Consider the following 17,004-nt stretch of genomic DNA (forward strand, 5'->3'; position numbering starts at 1 on the left):
TGGCCTTTGACATCAGGCAGATTTAGGTTCGAATCCCACTCACCACTTGTTCTAGGGTGAGACTGGGTAACTCAATCTCCGAGTCTCCCCTCAGGAATCATTATACTTATCTCAACAGAGTTGTGAGGATTAAATGAGATGACCCATATAGAACACATACTTGCACAGACAAGTAAGCATTCAATAAAGCCATTAAAATCAGTGGCCCTGCTATTTTTTGGTCTCTTTCAGCCCTCCGTAGGCCTAGGGCAGGCCTGAATCCTAACGCTTCCTCGCACTATTTTATTACCATGACCAAAATTTTAAAATCCAAAGGGGCCACAGCTAGACTATTTCATTCATGCACACTTAAGATTTGGACGCCTGCCTTCAAATTGGATCCGCCCCCTGCTGCAGTTTGTCCAGTTTTCATAAACAAACTAGAGGATCCCCTAAAGCAGCCTCCCAGATAATCTACAGAAATCCTCTGACCCAGATTTGGATTAGGAAGGTGATGTAGTAGCATGCATGCGGCTCTGCGGAGAAGGGCCGTTAGAAGAGAAACTGAGCACTCCATGCTCTGAATTCTGCCCTCTAGCTTCTCTCCAGATTGGGGTGGAAAGGCTGATGGCGCAAGCCCAGCACAAGGACAGGGTCCCAAGACTTTAGAGCCCAGCGGCATGTGTGGAAGAGAACACAGGGTAGACCGATACCTCTTCTTACAAGCCTCTTTCCTCAGACACTCCCCGGCCAAGGAAAGCCCTACCCTCCGAGACTCTTCCAGAGACTCTTCCAGAGAAGGCCAGCTGTCTCAAAACACCGAAAAGCAACTTAAAAACCACATCCCCGTTTCCACTGCGGCTAGACACGTCCTACGCGTGCGTAGATGTACGTGCGCGCACCCGCGCGCGTGCGTTCGCATGGACTGCTGGGATGCCGCCTCTCCTCTCGGGTCTTCCAGTTTCCCGGCGTGCTTAGGGCCCGCCAAATGGGAGGGGGAGACGCAAGATGGCGGCAGCCGCGAACTCCGGCTCCAGCCTCCCGCTGTTCGACTGCCCGACCTGGTGAGTGGCGGGGCGGCCAGGGCCGGAGTCGCCTGGCCCGGCCCAGCTTGGCTCGGCCTGGCAGGGAGGCTCATTTCTCGCAGCAAGTCGAAGGGCTCAGAGACGCTGGAACTGATTGAGGGAGAACTGCCCGTCGGGCCGGGCGGCGTGTGGAGGAACCGGGAGCCTGGAGCCCGGGCCCAGAAACTGAGGAAACCCAGACTTGGGGGGCTCTAAGGTGCTCGCTTAGGCAGTCCCTTGGGCGATCACCCGGTTGCCGGGGCGCTTCGGGGCCTTGGCCCCGAACTTACCTCAACTACTGACTGAGTGCCTGGTGCTCTTGTGGAGCACCGTACCTGCGCCCCTGCTTTCTGTCCCGAGCGCGCACGAGCCTGCTTCCCGGCCTCAGCCCAAGCTCAGTGCCCCGCATCCCTCTGTCGTTGCTGCATCTCTTTTGCGGTACTTGTCTGTCTCCCGCAGACTGGAAGCGCCCTGAGGGCAGGGACGGCTCAGACCCACCTCGAAGCCGGCAGGCAGTAGTTGTTGGGATGAACCCCTTTCAACCCCTCCCAAGCTCTTGGGAACAATGGAGTAATTTAATTTAGTCTTTGAGCAGGGTACAAGATGAATACATATGAATTGCCGTGCAAGGAGACCCATCCGAGGGAGAAATGTTTCTGCTGTAGCTCATCACAGTTTATGCATTATTTCTCTTTTCCTTTATAGTGAGCTCCTCAAGGGCAAAGGCTGTCTGATTCATCTTCCTGTTCCTAGCTCCAGGGCCTAAGCCAGGCACATAGTAGGAGTTCAGAAAGGATGTTGTGGATATAACATTTAACACTCCTTTCCCTGTTTTCCGTACAAAATGAGCTTTTGTCCAATACACTGTCTTTCAGCTACGGTAGAGGAGTTGGGGGCAGGATTGTGAGATGACTGTGTTGCATCTTCAGTTAGATGGATGAGCATGCATTGTGTGTGTGCGCGTGCAAATGTAGGGGCTCTGGCAAGATTGTTCTTTCTTCAAACTTAAAAGGAGCAAAGACCAGAAGCAAGTGAAAGGGTGGCCGTTTTCTGGGTCCCTCTGCATTTTTGTAGCACCCAGTTGTTTCAGTCTACGAATTGTATGCCTATTTTGGTCCCTTGCTGCACTGGTTTGGACCAGGACTTAAAGTTGGACCAGGACTTCAACTTAGAGTTAGAAGAGACTAATTGAGATCACCTACCATTTCCTCGGAGTCTGGTATGCACCAGGCACTGTTTGGTGTTTTGACGTATATGTATCCCCCATGAATGGTGTTAAAAGAAATATAGAGAACAGTTCCTTAAACATGCCATTATAGGAAGACCTGTTCAAAAGTGACAAACATCTTTTGTATTTATTGGTACCTGGTTTTATGGGCATGCTTTTGGATTGCCCTAGCTCCCTATAATTATATACCCCTGATTTGGTCTGAAGAGCTCAGGACAGTGCCCTCTGTTTATTCTGTGATGAGACTAATCTTGATCAGACCCAATCACCAACTGATTTATTCTACCTTTATAGGGTATTAGTGGTAGTGGTAAATCTTAGATTCAAACTCCCAAGTAACCAAACTACCCTAGCTGTAGTACTTGGGCTCTCTGTGCTGCTTTTTCTCTGAGGTTGATATCCAGTGTTAAAATATAGGTTTCTTTGGTGCTGCTCTAAATACAGATCCAGTAAAGTCTGTTTTAGAGCAATTGAATCACTGGGGAAGTGTCAAATGTAGAAAGGAGCTGTAATAACAGTGAAGTAGATGACATTTCTGCTTGAACATGAACTAATTATAGGCTGGTAGAAGGGCTGCATTGTTGAATGGGACGGTGATTGTAAATGGCATTTACAAACTCATCCTGAAAATGCTGTTCTCACTCTTATTTTTCAGGGCAGGTAAACCCCCACCTGGTTTACATCTGGATGTAGTCAAAGGAGACAAGCTAATTGAGGTATGGAAATACTTGTCTTCCCTTTTTTTCTCATCACACTAAACATTTTTGCCAATGACTCACTTTTCCACCCCCTCTCCTGTGCTTTGTTTTCCACCAATGCTACTTTCGTTCATCCTGATTTTTTTTTCCTATTAAAAGCACATGGTGATATAACACATTCAAACCTGGTATCTCCCACAGACACTCATTTTTTGTGACTTCTCTCACCTTCCAAATGAAGGGTTTTAATTGATCATAAGCTTATGGGTCCCTATGAAACTGGGCTTGGGGAATTCTGTCTTTCTGAGTACATGGAGTTGTGTGGAAGTTGCAAGATAAAAAGTAACTGTAGAAGAAAGTGAATGATGTAGATTGCATTTCACTTTTAAGTTCCTTTTATGCTGAAAATTCAAGCCCAAGCCCTTGCTAAGATGATTGCTCAGAAAAGAGAATGGCATGGTGATGAAACTCATTCATTCATTCAAGGCATTTATTGAATGCTTACTGTACGCCAGTCCTTGTGCTCAGCAGAGGAGGGACTACAATAGTGAACAAAACAAACATGGTAGGAAACACAATCACACAAAAATTACATGACTATAATTGAAATAAGTACTATACCGGAAAAGTTTAGCAGAATTCCAGCTTTTATACAAGTCTTTAGGATGGACACCACATGGAACTTCAAGAGAACATGAATTTTGATTAGCTCTTAGGTTCTGTAAGTTTTTGTAATCCTTATGGTGCCATTTACTTACCAAGAAATGGAGATTATGCCCCCTATGACCATGGAGTTGTGAGTCTCCAGGTCTTAAGACAATTTTATGTTTGCTTACTTAGGTAGAATTTAGGTTCAAGGCCCCATTATTATTATTATTATTTTTTTTTTTAAGGCCCCATTATTGAATGTAGTTGGTTTTCTTTGGTGTGTGTAGTAAAGATCAAGATGTTCCGTGGTTGAAAGGCATCTGAGATCTGAAGGAGACCCAGGTGTTTTGCAAAGTATTAAGGCATGAGTTGTGATGAATTCTGTTAATTCATCATGCCCTTAGCCAGTCACTGATAAAGGCCTTTTGTGTTGAGTTCTTCTATCTTAGAGGTTACAAAACACCCAGATTATTCAAGGAAATAATTTAGCTAAAATGTCTGTCTTTTTTACTACAGACTGTTCCACAGATGTAAAATATTGTTGCTAAATAGCATGAAGCTGTGAAGACATAAAGGAATTTATTTTCATACTAGAATTTAGTAAATCTTTAGTTGGTAGTAGAAACCATGAGGCATAGCCTTAAAGCTAATATCACATTCCTTTGTGACATAATTTATGTTTTCAAAGCACTAATTTATCAAACATCCCTCTGATTACTGGTTTCTAACTGATCATCTTCTCTGTCTTTCAGTGCTCTTAGGTATGCTGAGTTGCCACACAATTGTCAAGTTACAATCCTTAGGCGTCACTGTATTGTTTCTGAGGGGAACAGACCTAAGATGTGCTTATTTTTAAGGGGTTAGGCGGCACTTGATACTAACCGGGCTATCTGTATCCTGGCCTTGTGTCAAAGGCTTGTGATGTGTTGTGATAGCTGGGTTTAAGAAGTGCAATATTAAAACAAAAGCCATGAGTCTTTTAAGCCCAGTGTGTAAAGACACACTCTGAGTTATAACTTAGAGGCACAACTGAATAGTGTTACTAGCGATAGCTAGGCAAGAAATTGTGGTGTTAGTTACTATTGAAAGAGCAATGCATTATTTTGTTCAGTTGGTATCGTTCAAGAATTAACACATTTCCTTGATTCTAAGACATACTATTACCCCCATATATTTGAACATTCCTATAATTGAGATACCTTTTTTTTTTTTTTTAAAGATTTTATTTGTTTACTTGACAGAGAGAGAGAGGGAAAGAGCACAAGCAGGGGAAACGGCAAGCAGAGGGAGAGGGAGAAGCAGGCTTCACCACTGCACAGGGAACCCAATGGGGGGCTCAATCCCAGGACCCTGGGATCATGACTGAGCCAAAGGCAAACACTTAACCCACTGAGCCACCCAGGCATCCCTTGAGATACCTTTACTAATGAATGTATATCTTTTTAATTTGGAGACCCTTTCTCCTTCCCCACCCCCACCCCACCAGGTTACCAGGAGATAACCTGGTATCTCCTTCCCCACCTGGAGATACAGGTTAGGTGACCAGACACCTAAATCTGGTCAGTGTTACATTAGAACCCAGGAGTGGGTGATCTTACATATTACTTCCTTGAGACCAGCCTGTGGGCACTGTAGTTAGCAAATTGAATTTTTGTGAATACATAATCTGTGTGCATGTAAATATAAACGAAAAATGCTGTGAGATTCAGCCTGCATAGACAGTACCTGGAAAGAACAAGAAGTTGAAATTTCAAGGATCTCTCAGTTCTAAATCAATGTCCTATTTTTAACCTAAACCTTAAAACTTGGTGGTGACGTGGGATGGTTGATTGAGCTGTCAGGCTGTGGTTCAGTCTCAGTGCTCCATAGCGGTACGGACCTTGCACAGGCTCTGCCAGCAGCAGATGGGAGCTGCTGGACAGAGTTTCCCAGAGGTGACCCACATACCTAGACTAGCTTGAACCAATTGAGCCTTAAGACTAAGCTTGGAAGAGACTGGGTAAGTGATAGTTAAAAGAAAAATTAACAATGTGACCCATAGTACTTGTTCACTTCTTGAAATGTTCCTTGCCTTATGGTGCATTTTTTTGATGTAGGTAGAGTGAAGAAAATATATAATGTAGTGGCTAAAAGAGCTTGGACTCTGAAGTAAGATGGACCTGGATCTCTAATCCAGCTTACAAATCAGTAGTATCCCCCCTTATCCATGGTTTTGCTTCCCACCATTTCAGTTACTGGCACAGCTGATCCTCCTGACATGTTGTCAGAGGTCAGTAGTGGCCTGATGCTGTGTCACAGTGTCTCTGTCATTCACCTCACTTCATCTCATCACATAGGCATTTTATCATCTCACATCATCACCAGAAGGGTGAGTATAGTACAATAAAATATTCTGAGAGAGTTGCCACATTCACATTCACTTTTATTCCAGGATATTGTTAGAGCTGTTCTTTTATTGTTGTTAATCTCTTACTGTGCCTAATTAACAAATTAAACTTTATCACAGGTATGTACGTATAGGAAAAGACACAGGATGTAAGGTTTGGTGTTATAGGAGGTTACAGGCATCCGCTGGTGGTCTTGGAATGTGTCCCCTGCAGATAAGGAGGCAACTACTGTGTTTAGTTGCCTGAACTTGAATATGTTAATTACTTTCTTTTGGCTCCACTTCATCATCACAAAAAAAGAATAAAAGTATCTGCCCCCTGCACAGAGTGGTTGTGGAGATGAAGGGACACAGCAGGAAACCTAGCACAGTGCATGGCACCGAAGTGCTGTGCAGTTGCTGCAGTATCCGTGGGGGATATATTTCTGGATTCACAAGGGGAACACTAAAGCATGGGGGAGAATGGTGGCCCACTGTGTGTTCAGTGATATAGCCAGGAATGAAATCTAAGCCTCTTGGGCCCTACCTGGTACCATACTAACTTGACTATTTCTCTGCTCAGCTTCGTGCTATCTTCTCTTGGGGATTTTAGGAGGAGTGTAGTGTGAAATGTGAACTAGAGCTTAAGGAAACCTTGTGTGTAAAGGAAAAACACAAACATTTTCTTGAGCGGTCAAGTTACAGACTTCTGGAACTGGGAGAAGTATAATTCATCTAGAGTCCTTCATCTATAACCACCCAGGTCTACAGCCAACCAGCAAAGGCTTTACTGATTCAGGGTTAAAAGAAAGATAAGGATTGGGAGCCTGGCTGGCTCTGTTGGTGGAGCGTGCCACTCTTGATCTCGGGGTCATGAGTTCAAGCCCCATATTGGGTGTAAGGATTACTTAAATAAAGATTAAAAAAAGTAAAGATAATGTGAGTGTTCCATAAAGCTAAAATGGGCTCAAACAATGTCCTTTATCCTTATCCTTCCTTCTTATTTGATGTTGAAATGACCTTCTTTCATAAAATGATTATGATGATACTAATTGGTGACAGTTTATTTTTTTTTAACGTCCTTATTTGGCAAAGTCAAAAGTTAACAGTGCTACATCAGCTCCTACTCTCCTTATAGCTTTTTTTAAATAATAGTTTGCTGGTCTGTGACATCTCCTTTTATGGTATTATATTGGGTCATTCTATAGTTGTGGGTTCTTTTTCATGCCATAGCAGTGTCTACAAACGTTCTAGAGCTCGTCTCTTAGAATTGTTTCAGACAATGGCACATTCTTTACAATATTGGCATTGCAGGTCATTCTCACCTGAGTTCAAATCCCAGCTCTGCTACTTAACCAGCTGGGCCACCTTGGATGAGTGACTTCATCTCTTTCCATCTGTGTTCTTGTCTTTAACAATAGAGGTGATACTTGTTTCACAGAGTTGTTTTGAGAATTAGATGAGCTCATGCTTAAAATGCCTATAGCAGTAAATGGTCTGGCAGTCAGTGTTAATCCCCAGACCCTTCTAACCCGGACCTAGAAAACCTTTGCCCCAGGAAGTAGTTCTATGTTTGGACATAGCAAATATTTAGAGTTAACTTAGAGTAATAATTTTTTTGGCCAATGAAGTTGGATTTAAATACCCATATCATGGTTTGTAATGTAATTGTACTTCCTGAAGAGGGTTCCAAAAATACTCTGGGGCTATGGCACCACGATTAAAATACCCATAGGTGTTTACACCCCTTTCCTTTCCTCACCAGTTGTTAATATTCATCTGAATGTAGGTTTTCTGAATAGCATTCTCATTGCTTTGTAGTCATGCTTTATACTTCTTGTTTCCTGGTTGACCTAAAATTAAGATCTAGTAAAATCTTAAATTTCCAATGGGTGGAAGACAGCCACTCCCACGGGCTACATTCATCTAATAGAATTAAGAAAAGTTCTTTTCGTACCAACACAAGATATTTAACCACTGCATTTGGGGAGATTAATTACAATCCACCCCCCAAAAATGCTAGTATATTATTCTGAGCTTTTTATCTTGAAGAATAGTGGGAAGTAATTTTGTTTTCACCGCGGCAAGGAATTTTATCTACTCAGGAGTCTCTGTTTACTAGATTGGAAGAATTTTTGCTGAACCCTATTGAAACAAGATTTAAGTAATATTTAATTTAATATTTATTTAGAAACTGATTATTGATGAGAAGAAGTATTACTTATTTGGGAGAAACCCTGATTTGTGTGACTTTACCATTGACCACCAGTCTTGCTCTCGGGTCCACGCTGCCTTGGTCTACCACAAGCATCTGAAGAGAGTTTTCCTAATAGATCTCAACAGTAGTAAGTAACTCACATCCCATCCTGTTTCACACATTCCCTTTGGGGCAATGTGCAAATGCTCTTTGGGTTCTTCAGTTTTGAAATCATGTTTTATTGCTCATCAAGGAAGAAGCTTATGTTTGGTTTTTAATTCAGCTCTTTCTTTCTGTGATAGCTCTCATTTTCCTGAAATAATTGATGACTAGAGAGAGAAGAGGGTTTTGGGGAATTGTTTCCTGGAATGGCAATAGGTATATACAGAGAACAAAAACGTACCCAGGAACCAGGGGCTCTGGGTATTCAGGTGTTCATAGGACTGCGATAAAATTGTGGTCTGGTTTAAGCAGAAGCCATGGAAAGTTACGTTAATGTATTAGAGTAGTATTGCAGGACATTAAAAAATACTTATTTGAGCAAAATTTAATTTTTTATAGTGGGTTCTTTATTCCAGCTGCATTTTGCTCTGACTAATAATACCAATTTTAATTCCCTGAGCACACTGCGAGTAAGATTTTCATCTTTGCCAAAGATAATCCCAGAAATGCACCTGAGACTTAACTGCATGGGGCTCTGAAGTTTGTTCATTTTGCCCACGTATCAATGTAGTGTAAAATGTAAAGTCTGCTCCTGGGCTGATCATGTGCTACTCTTTCTTCCCTCCCCTAACACACACACACACACACACACACACACACACACACACACACCCCAGTGTGCTTATATAATGGCCTTGGAGAGCCCTGTCTCCTAAGTACTTACTTGCAAATTTATCGTATCTTTTCTCTCCATTTTGTAACATGCAGAATGCTGACATGAGAAAACACTGAGTCTCTCCAGTAGAATTTTGGCTTATCTTGGCATACATATTGCACCTGTTTCAGCCAATGTCCTTTGTTGCCCTGGAAAAACCCAAACATAACTGCTACCAGGCCAGAAGTTCTTATTTTCCTTATACTTGGGGCTGGAGAGGTCAGACCACAGCAGTGCCTGTCTTCTGCCTTGTGGGGCATGGCTGTTGCTGGGTTAGCGCCATGCCTGCTGGACCCAGAATGAAGCCAAACCTATCTGGCAGCAGAGAGCGAGCCGTGGTCTTTGTTCTATGGGGGTAATGACAGGTTTGAAGATGTGTAAGAAATCCACTGAAGAGATTCAAGACTCAGTGAAGAGTGTCCTTTCCATTGTGACCCATCACAATGGATGCAAAGTGGACCCAGTGCTATTTTCATTTTAAAAAGCAAAAATGATGTGCTGGGAGGAGCTACTTGCCCTTCTACAACTCAGATTGGTTTTTGTTTCTGTTTTTCTCTCTTATATTTCTGATTTGGTTATTCCCAGCACACGGCACTTTCTTGGGTCACATTCGGTTGGAACCTCACAAGCCTCAGCAGATTCCCATCGATTCCACAGTCTCGTTTGGCGCATCCACAAGGGCCTACACTCTACGTGAGAAGCCTCAGACACTGCCATCAGCTGTGAAGGGAGATGAGAAGATGGGTGGAGAGGACGATGAGCTCAAGGGCTTACTGGGGCTTCCAGAGGAGGAGACTGAGCTTGATGTAATTCTGCGTCCATCTATGGTGGTGTTTTGTCTTTGGGGACTCTGGTTTTTGCAGTATGTAGCTGTTCTGTGCAGCTCGAAATGCCAGTGACTTAGCATCGGGAAGTTTTCTTGAGCGCAGTAGTGGGCCTCTGCCATTTTGCCATACAGAGTGGCTAGATAAGAGGTACCTGGGACAGCTGCGCTGTGTGGGCTTGGTTCTGTCCAGCTGGGCCTTGAGAGGAGTTCCTGTCAGACCTTCATGGTAGTCTGTGCCCCATCACTGGATGTTAGAAGCCAAGGCTGGGAGTTGGACTTTTCTAGAGCTGCCCAGTCCAGTGTGGTAGCTACTAACCACGTTTCTGGTCCTCAGTAGTCAACATGTGGCTAACGACTACCATATTGAATGACGATATAGAACATTTCTGTCACTCAGAAAGTTCTGTTAGACAGCACAGGCTTAGAGAGACTGAAGCTTTTATTCATTTACATTGCTTTTTTTGATATGGTTAAAAAGGCCTAAGAATCTCTGAGTAAAACTAGATTGCTTTTGGTCTTATGGACCTAGCTGCCCCCCCAAAGGCCATGAATTTACAGGATGTGATTTTAAAGTGCTAAAGTTGTCCTTTTCTAGAGGCTAGCCCCAGTGGTTTATGATGTGGCTGTTGTCCTTAACATGTCCGTCACTGCACTGGTGTGACCGGTCTATTCACGTAGACCAAATGCCAGCATGTCCTCAACCATCCTCATGCATTTACCTCTTGTTCATCAGGGCAGTTTCCCGGCCCTTAGGAAAAAAAGCACAACAAAAATCTTATCATTTAGAAGTTATTTGTTCTAAAAAAGTAGCCTCGTAGCCAGGCACCTTGCTGAGAGTCACTCTTGCCCATCTCTCCTCCAGGTTGCTTCCCTGCTTCCCTTTTAAGTTTAGTTTGTTAGGTCTGCCCTGGGTGTTCCTTCTCAAGACTTTTGGAGTGTCTCAGACTGCAGTGCAGATTGGAATAAGTCCAGGGAATTGGGAAGAGCCAGGCAGCAGTGCTGAGGCCAAGTTAATCATTGAAATAGATGGGTGGTTATGAATAGAAAAGGGGCCATACACAGGGCCGGGTTGCGACAAACTATTACTGCCAAATATTAAGTGCTCTGGCCCTGTCCTTCTGAGCTTCAGTGGGGAGCTCCTGGGAAAGATGCTGTCGGTTGCCCTCTCTCATCTCTTTGTTTCATTACTTTAAGGCAGTTCGTAGAGTTCCTCCCAGTCACATTCTTTGATTCTCAGCATGAAGACATGATAGTCTTTTCCCCCCAAAACAGAACCTCACCTCAGGGATATTTGCACAGATGACCTGTTTTCAATTCAAGGTTCTTCACCTCCTTTTACCATCACTGCCCCACTAGTCAGGATGTTCCGTATTTTGTCGAAAGAGGCTTGTTAATAGTAGCAGTCTAAGGCCAGTAATGAGTTTTTTCTGAATACAAAAGAGAAACTTGTTTGCCTGGAGAAGTTAATGTTCGCTCCTAAAGCTTTCTTGCCCTTTATTTAGCTCTATATTCTTCAGATTCCCTGTGTACTGACTCTTATCTGTCTTGTGTGAACCCTGGCCTAGAACCTGACAGAGTTCAACACTGCCCACAACAAGCGGATTTCCACCTTGACCATTGAGGAGGGGAATCTTGACATTCAGAGACCAAAGAGGAAGAGGAAGAACTCGCGGGTGACTTTCAGTGAGGATGATGAGATCATCAACCCAGGTGAGGTGTCTTCCTAGCTTCTTCGGATGACGAAGCTGTGACCTCTGAGAATAGTGTGCACAATGTGTAGGCTGGTTGTAATGTTTCTCAACAAGGTGTAGGATAACCAGTGCTATATTAAGGAATGAGAATTCTTACAGGTCACTGATGGTGTGCCCTCCAGCCCTCAAGCATCCTGCAGTTGCAGTGTGAGAGAAATAGTGGAAGGGCCTATGTAATTCAGTAAACAGAGCCAGGCTCTAATTCCCACCTGATCCAGTAGGTCGGTGTCAAAGTGGAGGCTGAAGTAGAGTTGTTTGTTGTGTTTTACCTCAGAGTAGAGCATTACTTTCTTCGTGGAATTCTTAGTGTGAGTGGTAACTCTAAGATTGGAGAGCCTTCTGCTACCACCATTAGGTGCACTAAAGACTTGCTTCTCTGTAAGGAAGTAATGTGTAGAGAGTTTGTACGGCAGTGTCAGCAAGATGAGAGCATCTTGTTTATGGGAAGCCACCACTTCCACCAGTTTGTTCCATCATTCAACGTCCATTTCTTGGGCTCAAATTGTACGTCAGGTACCTGGTAGGTAGATGACATCGAGCCAGGAGGTATCGTTTGTATAACGAGGATGAATTTGAGATTCTGAAAACCTTGTTAGAAATCAGTCTCAATGGATAGAAACAAGGATCCCAAACTAATAAGTTGCTTTTACTTCCCAAAGGAAATACAGTGAGAATAACTTTCAGGTCCTGCATTTAGTTTCAAAAATACCAGTTATTTCAGTGGAGAGGATCCATCCCAGTGACAGCTCATGAAAAAGATCTAGCGAGTTCAGTTGATTGAATGAGTCATCAGGGGCATCTGGAAACTAAGCAAGTGCTTAGTTCATAGAAGAGTAGGGGACAGTAACCCCACTCATCTGCGTTCTGAGCAGAACTCACCCAGACAGGTTACCAAATGCAAGCACAGCCTCAACCCTCGAACGTGTTGTGTAGTTCTTGAGGGAGGAGGAGATGCAGAGCTGTGGAAGACTGTCCCCCAAATGCTGGGAATGGGGGGGATCCATGCTTGAGGCACAGCTGCTGTAGTTGGATATTGCGGGGCTGACCTTAGGAAGGAAGGAGTAGGCAAACCTAGAGCCAGTGAATAGCAAGTATTTGGCTCAGCATAAAAAGAAACAACAAATCCTTCTTATATTTAGAAGAAGAGTCAAAAAGAGTCGTATGAGAGATCCAGGCACCTGTTTGGTGTGTGAAGTAAAGGGTTACTATCCAAGCAGTGGGTGCCCAGTGGAAGTGTTCAGGCAGGGGCTGAGTGACCAGTTGGGAAAACTTACTTCTGGGCCCCAGAACCTATTGAATAAGAATTCCTAGGGGTTGGACCTAGAAATTTTATAGTTTTAAACAAGCTCTTTTTTGTACTGATGAACAGCCAGCAATTTGGGAATCACTGGACTAGTCAGTCTTTTTTTTTTTTTTTTTAGATTTTATTTATTTGACAGAGAGATCACAAGCAGGCAGAGAGGCAGGTAGTGAGAGAGCGGGAAGCAGGCTTAACCCACTGAGCCACCCAGGTGCCCCTGGACTAGTCAATCTTTTAAATCCCCTTTAGAACTCAGGGTCTGGTCTGCTCTGTTTTTCTCCTTGAAAATTATTGCCCTGGGGGGCACCTGAGTGGCTCAGTCAGTTAAGCATCCCATTCTTGGATTTGGCTCAGGTTGTGTTCTCAGGATTGTGGGATCAAGCCCCTTGTTGGGCTCTATGCTGAGCATGGAGTCTGCTGGAGTTTCTTTCTCTGTCTCTCTGTCTGCCCTTCCCCTCGTATGTTTATGCTGTCACTCCCTCTTCCTCTCAAATAAATAAATCGTTTTTAAAAATTTTTTTAAAAAGAAGAAATCATTTCCGTGGAGTGAAATGTATATTCAGACAGAGCCCAGCATAACAGTTAAGAGGACCTGGGTTTGAAATGGACCTCTTCACTTAGTATAAGCTCTGTGACCTTGACCAAGTGACTTAACAGATATCAGCCTCACAGGATTGGTGGGGAGGCTGAATGATTAATCCATGTATAAATACTTTAGATCAGCGCTCAGCACTCAGTAAGCCACTGACAAATGTTAGCCATGATCCCCACTGTCATCAAGCCCTGCTTTTGCATTTTATCCATGCCACCGTTCCTGTACCAGAGGTAGATGTAGTAGCAGAGAGCTTCGAGGAGCAGAGATCTCATGGAATGGGTGTATCCTCTTTCTTGGAGTGGAGTGGCCAGAGATGAGGAGAGGGTGAGAGGCCCTAGCACTGTTCAGCCAGCGCAGCACAGGACGGGGTCCCCCAGAGAGCGAGCCTGCCCCTCTGCAGGCCTATTGCACACGTGGGGTGCATACCCCATGAGCCAGCCCAAGCTGCTCTTCTGCTTCATGTCGCTTGCCTTGCTGAAGATGGTTGGAACAGGGCTCCCATGGGGATGAGGAAAAAGGTAAGGAAGAATGCGTTTCTTAGAAACCTTGTCTCTTTCCTAATGAGCCTGGGTATCTTTCCTTCTTTCCACTATATAGAAGTCATTCATTTGTTCGTTCACTGAGCAGACTGGTTGTGAACGCAGTTTCAGGGTCTCTTGTTTGGAGGCATCATAATATGTGCAAAACCAGACTTACTAAATAAACCAGGGATTAATTACTCAAATACTGAATCTTTGTTCAAAGGGATTCATAGGAGTGTTTTCTTTGAATAGCAGACACCCTCTTTGCGTTTAAAATAAGCTGTACAGCCCCTATTAGGGAAACAGTTCCTTTCCCACCCATATATTAAGACAAAGGGCACATGGAATTATTTTTTCAGTAATGATAGTAAGTCTGCCCGCCTTTTTCTACACCCTCAGCCTTTGGTGAGAAAGGTCCTGTTCATCCAAGGTGATCCAGGCCAGTCGTCCCCTGTGTGCTCCAGGAACGCTATCTTGCACCCTTCCGTTATGTTGTAGCCTAGTTGTAGTTTCAGCTGTGAACTTCTTAAAGGCAGGACAGGATCTTGCTCTTTATTTCTATGCTTGATGTCCAGTAAATGAGGCATGAGAGAGTTACTGCAGGCATGTCCCTTCCTTGGTCTTAGCACTTTCTTCCTGCAGTGAATGAAGCTAGAGCCAGTAGTATGTGTGTACCCCGTGAAAAGGGGGCTGTTCTCCACCCTGCCTGAACACTGGGCTTCAGCTCCTTTAGTAAGTCTTGATTGTATACAGTTGTTCAGGTCCCAAGGCCGGGTTAACTTGGAAGCCCTGAGCCTGAATCCTATTTCTGCTGTTTGCTAAGAGCAGGCACTGGCAAGGTATATGGTTTGTGATCCCTTCCCATGTGTCACGTGTCATTGTGTTATCACTAGCATGGGATTGACAAAATCTGCTCTTTGGTTTCTCCCTTCAAAGAGGGATGTATATGGAATGGAAAAGAATTTGGGAAAGGCAGTACAGCACAGTGGTCCAGAGCCCAGGCCTATTTCTGGTCGCTTGGACGCGAACCTGGTCCCTCCACTCCCCAGCAGGGTGACTGGACCAGGCACTTCACCCCTGCAGGCCCAAGCATGGCTGTTAGGTGCTAACTGGTAGTGCCCGCCTCGTAGGGTTATGAGGGTTTAACACAGTGCCAGCACTGAGTAAGCACTTGAAGTGTTCACTGTGTTTTACTGTTTTGATACGAGTTGTGATTACTTTGTTTGCAGTGGGTCCTGTTCCCTTAATCTTTCCAGCAGAGCATCACACTAACCCAGTCTTGTTATCTTCTGCAGAGGATGTGGATCCCTCGGTCGGTCGCTTCCGGAACATGGTGCAGACTGCAGTGGTCCCAGTCAAGGTAGGAAGCATGTTGTAACAGTATTTGAAATGCCATACAGTCTGGTTTAAATACCCACTCTTTTATGTGTAGGTAAGTGTTCATTGTGTGCTTAATTTTAAAACACATTCTTTGCTTTTCATCATGTGGAAATACTTTCATTCCACCTGAATCTAGGGGATCCGGGAGTGCTATAGAAAGACTGCAGGTGACTGGCCAGTTTGATGCTGCGTGTAAATTGGGGTACACTGGGAATCTGTAAATTTACCTCCCAGCAGGGTGCAAAGAGACCCACTTTTCTTTAGCCTTGCCCTTCTGACTCCAAGTAAGCTAATCGGTGAGGAAGAGGTATTGTTGCGTTTCTGCATGGCCTCTCCAGCTTTGGCCGTGCCTTTGTTTTGTGATTGGGAATGGTGTGGATAGGAAAGACAGCCCAGATGTGGATTAGGCTGAAAGGTCGGATATGTTGAAGAGCCAGGAGATAGAAGTTACAGAGATGGTCTCATTGCTCAACACATGGAGGAACTATGTGACTGCTCGGACTGTCCAAAGGGAGCAGATGGCCCCTTGAAGTAGTGAGATGTTAGAGATGTTCAAGAAGTGATTGGAAGATGGTCGGAGGTGTGATAAAAAGTTTTATTTTAAAAAGTTTCATTTAAAAAAAGTCTTTAGGGGCAACTGGATGGCCCAGTTGGTTAAGCATCTGCCTTCGGCTCAGGTCATGATCCCAGGGTCCAGGGATTGAGACCCACATTGGGTCTCTGCTCATAGAGAGTCTGCTTCTCCTTCTCCCACTCCCTCTGCTTGTGCTTGCACTTTCTCTTGCTCTCTCTCAAATAAAATTTTTTTTTAAAAAAGATCTTTAGGGGCGCCTGGGTGGCTCAGTCAGTTCTAAGTGTCCAGCTCTTGATCTCAGCTCAGGTCTTGATCTCACGATTGGTTGTGAGTTCAAGCCCTGAGTTGGTTCCATGTTGGGTGTGGAGCCCGCTTTTATTTATTTATTTATTTATTTTTAAAAGATTTTATTTATTTATTTGACAGACAGAGATCACAAGTAGGCAGAGAGGCAGGCAGAGAGAGGGGGGGAAGCAGGCTCCCTGCTGAGCAGAGAGCCCGATGCGGGGCTCGATCCCAGGACCCTGGGATCATGACCTGAGCCGAAGGCAGAGGCTTAACCCACTGAGCCACCCAGGCGCCCGTGGAGCCCGCTTTTAAAAAAAAAAAAATCTTGGGGCACCTAGGTGGCTTAGTTGGTTGGGTGTCTGCCTTTGGCTCAGGTCATGATCCCAGGGTCCTGGCTGAGTGGGGAATCTGCATCTCCCTATCCCTCTGCTGCTCCCCCTCCTTGTGCACATGCACTCTCTCTTTTTCTGTCTCTCTCTCGGTGTCAAATAAAGTCTTTAAAAAATAGGGGCGCCTGGGTGGCTCAGTGGGTTAAGCCCTTGCCTTCGGCTCAGGTCATGATCCCAGGTCCTGGGTTCAGGCCCCACATCGGGCTTTCTGCTCAGCGGGGAGCCTGCTTTCTCCTCTCTCTCTGCCTGCCTCTCTGCCTACTTGTGATTTCTCTCTGTCAAATAAATAAATAAAATCTTTAAAAAAAAAAAATAAAAAAAATA

The 17,004-nt window shown here is 44.4% G+C and overlaps 1 protein-coding gene across 2 annotated transcripts in view; it reads left to right on the top strand.

Moving 5' to 3' along the window:
* The first annotated feature begins 901 nt into the window (after nucleotides 1-901).
* Nucleotides 902-17,004, top strand: part of LOC111143233 (protein phosphatase 1 regulatory subunit 8) — a 19,213-nt gene continuing 3,110 nt past the window's right edge. The window contains exons 1-6 of one of the 2 annotated variants that reach the window (XM_022496833.1): nucleotides 902-1,043; nucleotides 2,927-2,987; nucleotides 8,174-8,327; nucleotides 9,642-9,862; nucleotides 11,448-11,592; nucleotides 15,345-15,409. In XM_022496833.1, coding sequence (XP_022352541.1) covers nucleotides 988-1,043; nucleotides 2,927-2,987; nucleotides 8,174-8,327; nucleotides 9,642-9,862; nucleotides 11,448-11,592; nucleotides 15,345-15,409 — 702 coding nt within the window. In that variant the 5' untranslated portion in view covers nucleotides 902-987. Of the gene's footprint in view, nucleotides 1,044-2,145; nucleotides 2,174-2,926; nucleotides 2,988-5,884; nucleotides 5,986-8,173; nucleotides 8,328-9,641; nucleotides 9,863-11,447; nucleotides 11,593-15,344; nucleotides 15,410-17,004 lie in introns of those variants that run through there. The other variant, XM_022496834.1, reaches the window with a different exon arrangement.

Source organism: Enhydra lutris, unplaced genomic scaffold, assembly GCF_002288905.1.
Source record: "Enhydra lutris kenyoni isolate GAN:26980312 unplaced genomic scaffold, ASM228890v2 scaffoldscaffold9, whole genome shotgun sequence".
In the NCBI taxonomy this organism is placed as follows: Eukaryota; Metazoa; Chordata; class Mammalia; order Carnivora; family Mustelidae; genus Enhydra; species Enhydra lutris.